This window comes from Oncorhynchus keta, chromosome 4, assembly GCF_023373465.1.
Source record: "Oncorhynchus keta strain PuntledgeMale-10-30-2019 chromosome 4, Oket_V2, whole genome shotgun sequence".
Taxonomy (NCBI): Eukaryota; Metazoa; Chordata; class Actinopteri; order Salmoniformes; family Salmonidae; genus Oncorhynchus; species Oncorhynchus keta.
The window spans coordinates 11,325,500-11,337,999 of NC_068424.1; the positions used below are offsets into that span (position 1 = coordinate 11,325,500).

At 47.1% G+C, this 12,500-nt stretch overlaps 1 protein-coding gene across 1 annotated transcript in view; it reads left to right on the top strand.

Annotated features, from left to right (window-relative positions):
- The window catches only part of LOC118373696 (neuropilin and tolloid-like protein 1), a 190,183-nt gene that overhangs the window by 135,408 nt on the left and 42,275 nt on the right, over positions 1 to 12,500 (top strand). The window contains exon 7 of the mRNA XM_052500345.1: positions 12,144 to 12,372. Within this exon, the coding sequence (XP_052356305.1) occupies positions 12,144 to 12,372 (229 nt within the window). The remainder of the gene's footprint in view (positions 1 to 12,143; positions 12,373 to 12,500) is intronic.

The following is a 12,500-nucleotide window of genomic DNA, read 5'->3' on the forward strand; positions in this document are numbered from 1 at the left end:
TCTTCTTCTTCCTCTAGTCAGTGATGGATGCTGTGTCCTTATTGGGCGCTTTCCTCTTCCTCTAGTCAGTGATGGATGCTGTGTCCTTATTGGGCGCTTTCCTCTTCCTCTGGTCAGTGATGGATGCTATGTCCTTATTGGGCGCTTTCCTCTTCCTCTAGTCAGTGATGGATGCTGTGTCCTTATTGGGCGCTTTCCTCTTCCTCTGGTCAGTGATGGATGCTGTGTCCTTATTGGGCGCTTTCCTCTTCCTCTGGTCAGTGATGGATGCTGTGTCCTTATTGGGTGCTTTCCTCTTCCTCTAGTCAGTGATGGATGCTGTGTCCTTATTGGGCGCTTTCCTCTTCCTCTGGTCAGTGATGGATGCTGTGTCCTTATTGGGCACTTTCCTCTTCCTCTGGTCAGTGATGAATGCTGTGTCCTTATTGGGCGCTTTCCTCTTCCTCTGGTCAGTGATGGATGCTGTGTCCTTATTGGGCGCTTTCCTCTTCCTCTAGTCAGTGATGGATGCTGTGTCCTTATTGGGCGTTTTCCTCTTCCTCTAGTCAGTGATGGATGCTGTGTCCTTATTGGGCGCTTTCCTCTTCCTCTAGTCAGTGATGGATGCTGTGTCCTTATTGGGCGCTTTCCTCTTCCTCTAGTCAGTGATGGATGCTGTGTCCTTATTGGGCGCTTTCCTCTTCCTCTAGTCAGTGATGGATGCTGTGTCCTTATTGGGCGCTTTCCTCTTCCTCTAGTCAGTGATGGATGCGGTGTCATTATTGGGCGCTTTGGAATCGATGGTTCCCACAGACTGTGTTGTACAAGCAAGCCGATATCCACATGACATTGCGCTGTGACTGTTTCTGCCTGATCCATGGCCTTCATTAGGCTTAGGAAGTAATCCAGTGACTAATGCTTCATAATATTTATTAGTTAGGAGAGCTGGGTTTGGATGGGGCGACGCGAAAAATAGCTTTTAAAAAACTGAGGTCTGGATTCATCTGTATTTGATTGAGGAAGAGAAAGAAGGAAAGGGAGAGTGGGATAAAGATAAATACAGATATTGGGCGGGGCACAGCCATCAATAAACACAAAATATCTCATTGTTGACGAAAACACCAGGCATATTCATGAGTCCTATTCCTTGCTACCCAGATGCTAGGCCATGCCTATAAAGGTTATGTGTTAAGTCTCCATATCTCAGCAGTGCTAGTTGGAGTTGTCGTAGCTCTGTCCTGTTTTAGAATGCCAGCTAAGCGCCCAGGTCATTTAGGTCCCCATATGACTGGTTTAAACCTGGAGAGATGCACAATAGGATTCTCAGTGGACCGCAATTACTGTTGAATATGTGAAGGACCCCAAGCGTTAGACAGACAGACAGACAGACAGACAGACAGACAGACAGACAGACAGACAGACAGACAGACAGACAGACAGACAGACAGACAGACAGACAGACAGACAGACAGGTTAGTTGAGGTGGAGCTGTTGGTTAAAGCCGAGCTGACACTGCTGGCTCCATTAATTCTCTACATCTGTGCCGTTCTTCTTAAACAGTTAAAGCGCTACATTTCCTCAAGACCCGAGCCGGCAGCTCATTATCTGTAATTATGCTAGGAGTTTTGCGCAGCAGGCCAGAACAGCAGACTGATGAACCAATGGCAGGCTCCGATGCTGGAGGTGTCAGGAAGTGTTAGCCTCACAGTGAACAGCAGACTGATGAACCAATGGCAGGCTCCGATGCTGGAGGTGTCAGGAAGTGTTAGCCTCACAGTGAACAGCAGACTGATGAACCAATGGCAGGCTCCGATGCTGGAGGTGTCAGGAAGTGTTAGCCTCACAGTGAACAGCAGACTGATGAACCAATGGCAGGCTCCGATGCTGGAGGTGTCAGGAAGTGTTAGCCTCACAGTGAACAGCAGACTGATGAACCAATGGCAGTGAAATGCTGTCATTTTGAAATACAGTATGTGGTTAATATTTATGGGTAGGGATTCAGATTAACTCAGATTGGTAAGGCTGTTATTGTCACGTTCTGACCTTTATTTTCTGTGTTTTGTATTTAGTTAGTATGGTCAGGGCGTGAGTTGGGTGGGCAGTCTATGTTTGTTTGTCTAGGTTTTGGGAATTTCTATGTTTCGGCCTAGTATGGTTCTCAATCAGAGGCAGGTGTCATTAGTTGTCTCTGATTGAGAATCATACTTAGGTGGCCTGGGTTTCACTGTGTGTTTGTGGGTGATTGTTCCTGTCTCTGTGTGTGCACCAGATAGGACTGTTTTGAGTTTTCACATTTCTTGTTTTTTGTTAGTTTGTTCATGTGTACCTTTACGCATTAAAAAAGTACCATGGACAATTACCACGCCGCGTATTGGTCCTCTGATCCGTTTCGCCTCTCTTCTTCGGAAGAAGAGGAGGAAATTCATTACAGTTATGTGGAAGTGTGACTTGTGGTTATAATTATGGCCCTAACCAGGAATAACTCTGGGACTTAGTGATAGGCCATAACTAGTGCTGGTGGTTAGGTCATACAGTCTGGATAAACTCAGGGGCCTTAGTGATAGGCCATAACTAGTGCTGGTGGTTAGGTCATACAGTCTGGATAAACTCAGGGGCCTTAGTGATAAGCCATAGCTAGTGCTGGTGGTTAGGTCATACAGTCTGGATAAACTCAGGGGCCTTAGTGATAGGCCATAACTAGTGCTGGTGGTTAGGTCATACAGTCTGGATAAACTCAGGGGCCTTAGTGATAGGCCATAACTAGTGCTGGTGGTTAGGTCATACAGTCTGGATAAACTCAGGGGCCTTAGTGATAGGCCATAACTAGTGCTGGTGGTTAGGTCATACAGTCTGGATAAACTCAGGGGCCTTAGTGATAAGCCATAGCTAGTGCTGGTGGTTAGGTCATACAGTCTGGATAAACTCAGGGGCCTTAGTGATAGGCCATAACTAGTGCTGGTGGTTAGGTCATACAGTCTGGATAAACTCAGGGGCCTTAGTGATAGGCCATAACTAGTGCTGGTGGTTAGGTCATACAGTCTGGATAAACTCAGGGGCCTTAGTGATAAGCCATAGCTAGTGCTGGTGGTTAGGTCATAGAGTCTGGATAAACAGGGCCCCACAGGGGTGTGTGCTCAGCCCCCTCCTGTACTCCCTGTTCACCCATGACTGTGTGGCCATGCACGTCTCCAACTCAATCATCAAGTTTGCTGACAACAGTGGCCTGATTACCACCAACGATGAGACAGACTACAGGGAGAAGATGAGGGCCCTGGCGGAGTGATGTCAGGAAAATAACCTCTCCCTTAGTCAACAAAAAACAAATGCGCTGATAATGGACTACAGGAGACAGCAGAGAGAGCTCGCCCCCATCCACGTGGACAGGCCGCAGTGGAGAGGGTCAAAAGCTTCAAGTTCAAATTTCGTGATATTAGGGTCAAGGCCATATGGCCTTCAAGAGGTGCCCAATCTGCCAGGGAACCAAGGCCATCTGCACCAACATAGCCAATTGATTTGAAAACTGATAAAACATTTTTTAAGCCATTTTGCTACAACTTTGGAAGTATTCGTGAGGTCATTGTACATTTGGAAGAGCCATTTGCGACCAAGCTTTAACTTCCTGACTGATGTCTTGAGATGTTGCTTCAATATATCCACATCCTTTTCCTACCTCATGAAGCCATCTATTTTATGAAGTGCACCAGTCCCTCCTGCAGCAAAGCACCCCCACACAATGATGCTGCCACCACCGTGCTTCACGGTTGGGATGGTGTTCTTTGGCTTGCAAGCCTCCCCTAATGGTCATTATGGCCAAACAGTTATATTTTGTTTCATCAGACCAGAGGGAATTTCTCCAAAAAGTACGATCTTTGTCTCCATGTGCAGTTGCAAACTGTAGTCTGTTTTTTTTATAGCCGTTTTGGAGCAGTGGCTTCTTCCTTGCTGAGCGGCCTTTCGGGTTATGTCGATATAGAACTGGTTTTACTGTGGATATAGATACTTTTGAACCTGTTTCCTCCGGCATCTTCGCAAGGTCCTTTGCTGTTGTTCTGGGATTGATTTGCACTTTTCGCACCAAAGTAGTTTAATCTCTAGGAGACAGAACGTGTCTCCTTCCTGAGTGGTATGACGGCTGCGTGGTCCCATGGTGTTTATACTTGCGTACTATTGTTTGTACAGATGAACGTGGTACCTTCAGGCTTTTGTAAATTGCTCCCAAGGATGAACCAGACTTGTGGAGGTCTACAATTTTTTCCTGAGGTCTTGGCTGATTTCTTTTGATTTTCCCATGATATCAAGAGGCACTGAGTTTGAAGGTAAGCCTTGAAATACATCCACAAGTACATCTCCAATTGACTCGAATTATATAAATTAGCCTAGCAGAAGCTCCTAAAGCCAAGATATCATTTTCTGTAATTTTCCAAGCTGTTTAAAGGCACAGTCAACTTAGTGTATGTAAACTTCTGACCCACTGGAATTGTGATACAGTGAATTATAAGTGAAATAATCTGTCTGTAAATAATTGTTGGAAAAATGACTTGTATCATGCACAAAGTAGATGTCCTAACCGACTTGCCAAAACTATAGTTTGTTAACAGGACATTTGTGGAGTGGTTGAAAAACTAATTTTAATGACTCCAACCTAAGTGTATGTAAACTTCTGACTTCAACTGTAAATGTACCTAAATAATTAGCCTACATGTCAACGTGTAGTTGATAGCTATTGGCTATAGCCTGTTATGTCACATTGTAGGTGGTAGCTATTTTCTTCAGCCTGCCATGTCACAGTGTAGGTGATAGCTATTGGCTACAACCTGTCATGTCACGGTGTAGGTGATAGCTATTGGCTACAGATGGTCTTGTGACAGTGTAGGTAATAGCTATTGGCTACAGCCTGTCATGTCACAGTGTAGGTGATAGCTATTGGCTACAGCTTGTCATGTCACGGTGTAGGTGATAGCTATTGGCTACAGCTTTTCTTGTGACAGTGTAGGTAATAGCTATTGGCTACAGCCTGTCATGTCACGGTGTAGGTGATAGCTATTGGCTACAGCTTGTCATGTCACGGTGTAGGTGATAGCTATTGGCTACAGATGGTCTTGTGACAGTGTAGGTAATAGCTATTGGCTACAGCCTGACATGTCACAGTGTAGGTGATAGCTATTGGCTACAGATGGTCTTGTGACAGTGTAGGTAATAGCTATTGGCTATAGCCTGTTATGTCACATTGTAGGTGGTAGCTATTCTCTACAGCCTGTCATGTCACAGTGTAGGTGATAGCTATTGGCTACAGCCTGTCATGTCACAGTGTAGGTGATAGCAATTGGCTACAGCTTGTCTTGTGACAGTGTAGGTGATAGCTATTGGCTACAACCTGTCATGTTCAGACGATGCGGATATGAGGGAGGCGCCTTAAAATGTAGCCAAACTTTAATTAGACTTTTAGTTACATATAGTGGGTTCGATCCCAGTGGGACCACCCATACGTAGAATGTATGCACACATGACTGTAAGTCGCTTTGGATAAAAGCTATTGCGTCTGCTAAATGGCATATATTATTTATTATTATTATTATATACTACATGACCAAAAGTATGTGGACACCTGCTGGTTGAACATTTCATTCCAAAAATCTTGGGCATTAATATGGAGTTAGTCCCCACTTTTCTGCTATAACAGCCTCCACTCTCCTGGGAAGGCTTTCCACTAGATGTTCGAACATTGCTGCGGGGACTTCAGCGACAAGAGCATTAGTGAGGTCAAGCACTGATGTTTGGCGGTTAGGCCTGGCTTGCAGTCGGCATTCCAATTCATTCCAGAGGTATTCAATGGGGTTGAGTTCAGGGCTCTATGCAGTCCAGGCAAGTTCTGATCTCGACACACTGATCTCGACAAACCATTTCTGTGTCGACCTTGCTTTGCGCTTGGGGGCATTGTCATGCTGAAACGGGAGATGGCCTTCTCCAAACTGTTGCCACGAAGTTGGTAGCACAGTGTCGTCTAGAATGTCATTGTATACTCTAGCGTTAAGATTTCTCTTCACTGGAACTAAGGGGCCTGAACCGTGAAAAACAGCTACAGACCATTAACCCTCTTCCACCAAACTTTACAGTTGGCACTATCAATTGGGGCAGCTAGCATTCTCATGGCATCTGCCAAACCCACATTTGTCCATCGGACTGCCAGATGGGGAAGAGTAATTCATCATTCCAGAGAATTCGTTTCCACTGCTCCAGAGTCCAATGGCAGCGAGCTTTACACCACTCCAGCCAACGCTTAGCATTGTGCATGGTGATCTTAGGCTTGTGTGTAGCTGCTCGTCCATGGAAACCCATTTCATGAAGCTCCTGACGAACATTTTTTGTGCTGACGTTGCTTCCAGAGGCAGTTTGGAACTTGGAACTTACGCGATATGCTCTTCAGCACTCACCAATCCCATTCTGTGAGCTTGTGTGGCCATGGCTTCACAATAACAGCACATACAGTTGACTGGGGGCAGCTCTAACAGGGCAGAAAGTTGACTAACTAACATGTTGGAAAGGTGGCATCCTATGACGGTGCCACGTTGAAAGTCACTGAGCACTTCAGTAATGACATTCTACTGCCAATGTTTGTGTATGGAGAATGCACGGCTGTGTGCTCAATTTTATACACCTGTCAGCAACGGGTGTGGCTGAAATAGCCAAATCCACTCATTTTGTATATGTAATGTGTATGTATATATAGGCTAAACACCAGTCATGTTTTGACAAATATAACGTAGGATCATTATTCATATCTAAAGGCTAGAAGATCAGTGTCTGTTGGCATACATGATGTACTGTTACTTCAGATAGGAGAGGAAGGAACGTGTCTGTTGCACCCTGCAACATGAGAAAGGCCCGTGTCTGTTGTCCAACCACTGTCCCAGAGTATGTCCAACCACTGTCCCAGAGTATGTCCAACCACTGTCCCAGAGTATGTCCAACCACTGTCCCAGAGTATGTCCAACCACTGTCCCAGAGTATGTCCAACCACTGTCCCAGAGTATGTCCAACCACTGTCCCAGAGTATGTCCAACCACTGTCCCAGAGTATGTCCAACCACTGTCCCAGAGTATGTCCAACCACTGTCCCAGAGTATGTCCAACCACTGTCCCAGAGTATGTCCAACCACTGTCCAGAGTATGTCCAACCACTGTCCCAGAGTATGTCCAACCACTGTCCCAGAGTATGTCCAACCACTGTCCCAGAGTATGTCCAACCACTGTCCCAGAGTATGTCCAACCACTGTCCCAGAGTATGTCCAACCACTGTCCAGAGTATGTCCAACCACTGTCCCAGAGTATGTCCAACCACTGTCCCAGAGTATGTCCAACCACTGTCCCAGAGTATGTCCAACCACTGTCCCAGAGTATGTCCAACCACTGTCCCAGAGTATGTCCAACCACTGTCCCAGAGTATGTCCAACCACTGTCCCAGAGTATGTCCAACCACTGTCCCAGAGTATGTCCAACCACTGTCCCAGAGTATGTCCAACCACTGTCCCAGAGTATGTCCAACCACTGTCCCAGAGTATGTCACCACTGTCCCAGAGTATGTCCAACCACTGTCCCAGAGTATGTCCACACCACTGTCCCAGAGTATGTCCAACCACTGTCCCAGAGTATGTCCAACCACTGTCCCAGAGTATGTCCAACCACTGTCCCAGAGTATGTCCAACCACTGTCCCAGAGTATGTCCACACCACTGTCCCAGAGTAGTCCAACCACTGTCCCAGAGTATGTCCAACCACTGTCCCAGAGTATGTCCAACCACTGTCCAGAGTATGTCCAACCACTGTCCCAGAGTATGTCCAACCACTGTCCCAGAGTATGTCCAACCACTGTCCCAGAGTATGTCCAACCACTGTCCCAGAGTATGTCCAACCACTGTCCCAGAGTATGTCCAACCACTGTCCCAGAGTATGTCCAACCACTGTCCCAGAGTATGTCCAACCACTGTCCCAGAGTATGTCCAACCACTGTCCCAGAGTATGTCCAACCACTGTCCCAGAGTATGTCCAACCACTGTCCCAGAGTATGTCCAACCACTGTCCCAGAGTATGTCCAACCACTGTCCCAGAGTATGTCCACACCACTGTCCCAGAGTATGTCCAACCACTGTCCCAGAGTATGTCCAACCACTGTCCCAGAGTATGTCCAACCACTGTCCCAGAGTATGTCCAACCACTGTCCCAGAGTATGTCCAACCACTGTCCCAGAGTATGTCCAACCACTGTCCCAGAGTATGTCCAACCACTGTCCCAGAGTATGTCCAACCACTGTCCAGAGTATGTCCAACCACTGTCCCAGAGTATGTCCAACCACTGTCCCAGAGTATGTCCAACCACTGTCCCAGAGTATGTCCAACCACTGTCCCAGAGTATGTCCAACCACTGTCCCAGAGTATGTCCAACCACTGTCCCAGAGTATGTCCAACCACTGTCCCAGAGTATGTCCAACCACTGTCCCAGAGTATGTCCAACCACTGTCCCAGAGTATGTCCAACCACTGTCCCAGAGTATGTCCAACCACTGTCCCAGAGTATGTCCAACCAATGTCCCAGAGTATGTCCAACCACTGTCCCAGAGTATGTCCAACCACTGTCCCAGAGTATGTCCAACCACTGTCCCAGAGTATGTCCAACCACTGTCCCAGAGTATGTCCAACCACTGTCCCAGAGTATGTCCAACCACTGTCCAGAGTATGTCCAACCACTGTCCAGAGTATGTCCAACCACTGTCCCAGAGTATGTTTGGAATATTTAATTAATCATACAGAAGGACTGACCAATAGATGAAATCAAGGTTTGTACTATGTGTGATAGTAGATTGACATACGCTAGTGCTTTTGCTGTTTGTTAGGCCTACTAATCTTGTAGGTTAAAGAACAGTAAATATGGACAGTTCGTCCAACATCTTCAATAAGCTCCTGGGGATTCGATAAGGACTCGTGCCGTCTCATCCCCGATGTGTCTGTCTTCTGTTGGAGCCTACTTCGGAGCTGCCATGCCTGTGAGAAGAACCCGATCACATGACGGGCATTGGCTAATAAGAATTTAGATATCTGAGAAAGTAATATGAGTGAGAGCTGCTTTCGCAGCACAGAGATTGACAGCTGGGTTGAAGGGAATTATTATATTCAGCCCAAGGGCACAATGGCCACACCCTTTTTTTAGGGGGCATTACGGCCACAGCCTAGACATTGTCCTGCGTGAAAAGCCCAGGAGGGCGGCAGTTTCGGAGATTTTGCAAATCTGTGTCCACGACCAATAAACTTTGATTGTTTAATATTTCAAACAGTCTGGCTGTGATGTGTGAAGGTAAGAAGTGAGCTTACTGCTTTCTTCCAGTGCTAGTTCTGTGATGAGGCTCAAATGTCAGTGGTCAGTCCTTCTAAGGGAGACAAGAAGACTTGGATGTGTCTTACTGTATGAAACCTAGCGAGTGAACCGTTGAATGATTCATCTACAACTTCTCCGGTCTCTCAGTGTGTGATGACTGTAAGTTTTGTCGAGTAAAGACACACGTTTGATCTAGCAGACCCACAGACATGAATGCAGAGTGCAAACCTAAGAGCTCCTCTCAGTCTGTTTGAAGACGTTTATGGTGATCTGATTGGACACTGCTGTCATTGCAAGGCGTTGTCCTTCCTGCTGAGGATGTGACAACTGAAAGGAATACGGGAAGAAGGAATGACTCAACATTTATCTCTCTCTTCCATTTTTCCCTGCCCACTGTTTTCCCTCTACCCATTTCTCCTTCTCGATATCTTTTCACATCTCTATCTCTTAGATTCTATCTTTATGCTTTGTCTCCTTGTCAATTCCCATCCACTTTGCTTCTCTCTCTCTCTTCCTTCTTTCTCCCTCAACCCCTCCTATCTCTATCTCTCTTCCTTCTTTCTCCCTCAACCCCTCCTATCTCTGTCTCTCTTCCTTCTTTCTCCCTCGACCCCTCCTATCTCTCTCTCTTCCTTCTTTCTCCCTCAACCCCTCCTATCTCTCTCTCTTCCTTCTTTCTCCCTCAACCCCTCCTATCTCTCTCTCTTCCTTCTTTCTCCCTCAACCCCTCCCATCTCTCTCTCTTCCTTCTTTCTCCCTCAACCCCTCCTATCTCTGTCTCTCTTCCTTCTTTCTCCCTCAACCCCTCCTATCTCTGTCTCTCTTCCTTCTTTCTCCCTCAACCCCTCCTATCTCTCTCTCTTCCTTCTTTCTCCCTCAACCCCTCCTATCTCTCTCTCTTCCTTCTTTCTCCCTCAACCCCTCCTATCTCTCTCTCTTCCTTCTTTCTCCCTCAACCCCTCCTATCTCTCTCTCTTTCCTTCTTTCTCCCTCAACCCCTCCTATCTCTCTCTCTTCCTTCTTTCTCCCTCAACCCCTCCTATCTCTGTCTCTTCCTTCTTTCTCCCTAAACCCCTCCTATCTCTCTCTCTTCCTTCTTTCTCCCGAACCCCTCCTATCTCTCTCTCTTCCTTCTTTCTCCCTCAACCCCTCCTATCTCTGTCTCTTCCTTCTTTCTCCCTAAACCCCTCCTATCTCTCTCTCTTCCTTCTTTCTCCCTCAACCCCTCCTATCTCTCTCTCTTCCTTCTTTCTCCCTCAACCCCTCCTATCTCTCTCGCTTCCTTCTTTCTCCCTCAACCCCTCCTATCTCTCTCTCTTCCTTCTTTCTCCCTCAACCCCTCCTATCTCTGTCTCTTCCTTCTTTCTCCCTCAACCCCTCCTATCTCTCTCTCTCCCTTCTTTCTCCCTCAACCCCTCCTATCTCTCTCTCTTCCTTCTTTCTCCCTCAACCCCTCCCATCTCTCTCTTCCTTCTTTCTCCCTCAACCCCTCCTATCTCTGTCTCTCTTCCTTCTTTCTCCCTCAACCCCTCCTATCTCTGTCTCTCTTCCTTCTTTCTCCCTCAACCCCTCCTATCTCTCTCTCTTCCTTCTTTCTCCCTCAACCCCTCCTATCAATTAAATTCAATTCAAGGGCTTTATTGGCATGGGAAACATGTGTTAACATTGCCAAAGCAAGTGAGGTAGATAATATATATATAATAATCTTTCTCTCTGTCTTTCTCTCTCTTGCGCTCTTTCTCTTTTCCTTCCATTTGTTTTCTCTCTACCTCCACACTTTCTCTCTCCCTCTCTCTCCACCTCTCCTCTCTCACTTGCCCTCCACCCCTTCTCTCTCTCAATTAAATTTCAATTCAATTGAAGGGATTTATTAGCATGGGAAAAATATGTTTACATTTCCAAAGCAAGTGAAATAGATAATAAACAAAAGGGAAATAAAGAATAAAATGAACTGTAGACACTATTATTTCAACATTTTTGTGATTGTAAAGACATTTCGAGTATCATATTAGTGTTGTAATGATGTGCAAATAGTCTCTCTCTCTCCTTCCACCTGCCTCTCTTCCCTCACTCTCCACCCCTTCTCTCTCCCTCCACCCTCATCTCTTCCCTCACTCTCCACCCTCCTCTCTCTTCCCTCTCCCTCCACCCCTCCTCTCCCTCCACCCTCCTCTCTCTTGCCTCTCCCTCCACCCCTCCTCTCCCTCAACCTCCACCCTCCTCTCTTTACTCTCCCTCCACCCTCCTCTTTTTCCTCTCCCTCAACCCTCCTCTCTCTCTCTCTCTCTCTCTCTCTCTCTCTCTCTCTCTCTCTCTCTCTCTCTCTCTCTCTCTCTCTCTCTCTCTCTCTCTCTCTCTCTCTCTTCCTTCCCTTTGTCTTCTCTCTCTCTCTCCTCTCTTCACTTTCCCTCTTCCTCCACCCTCCTCTCTTTCTTCTCCCTCAACCCTCCTCTCTTTTTCCTAACCCTTCACCCTCTCTCTCTCTCTCTCTCTCTCTCTCTCTCTCTCTCTCTCTCTCTCTCTCTCTCTCTCTCCCTCTCTCTCTCTCTCTCTCTCTCTCCTGACACCTCTCATCTCTCCCTCCCTCCACCCTCTCTCTCTCCTCTCTTTTCCCTCTCCCTCCACCCTCCTCTCTTTTCCCTCTCCCTCCACCCTCTCTCTCTCTCTCTCTCTCTCTCTTGACACCTCTCCTCTCTCCCTCCACCCTCTCTCTCTCCTCTCTTTTCCCTCTCCCTCCACCCTCTCTCTCTCTCCTCTCTTTTCCCTCTCCCTCCACCCTTTCTCTCTCCCTCCACCCCCAGATCTACCTGCGTTTCCTGGACTATGAGATGCAGAACAGTAACGAGTGTAAGCGTAACTTCGTGGCGGTGTACGACGGCAGTGCGTCCGTGGAGGACCTGAAGAACAAGTTCTGCTCTACGGTGGCCAACGACGTGATGCTGGTGTCCACCACGGGGGTGATCAGGATGTGGGCCGACCAGGGCAGCAGAAGGAGCCACTTCAGGATACTCTTCACCACCTTCCAAGAACGTAAGACTGTTGGTGATGTGCACATACACATTCACTCATATCCTGGCAGTGTTGCAGGGCTGACCGAAAATACACAGATGCGTGTTGCTAGACCAGTCATCATGATACATTGGCTATGTATGTTGTGT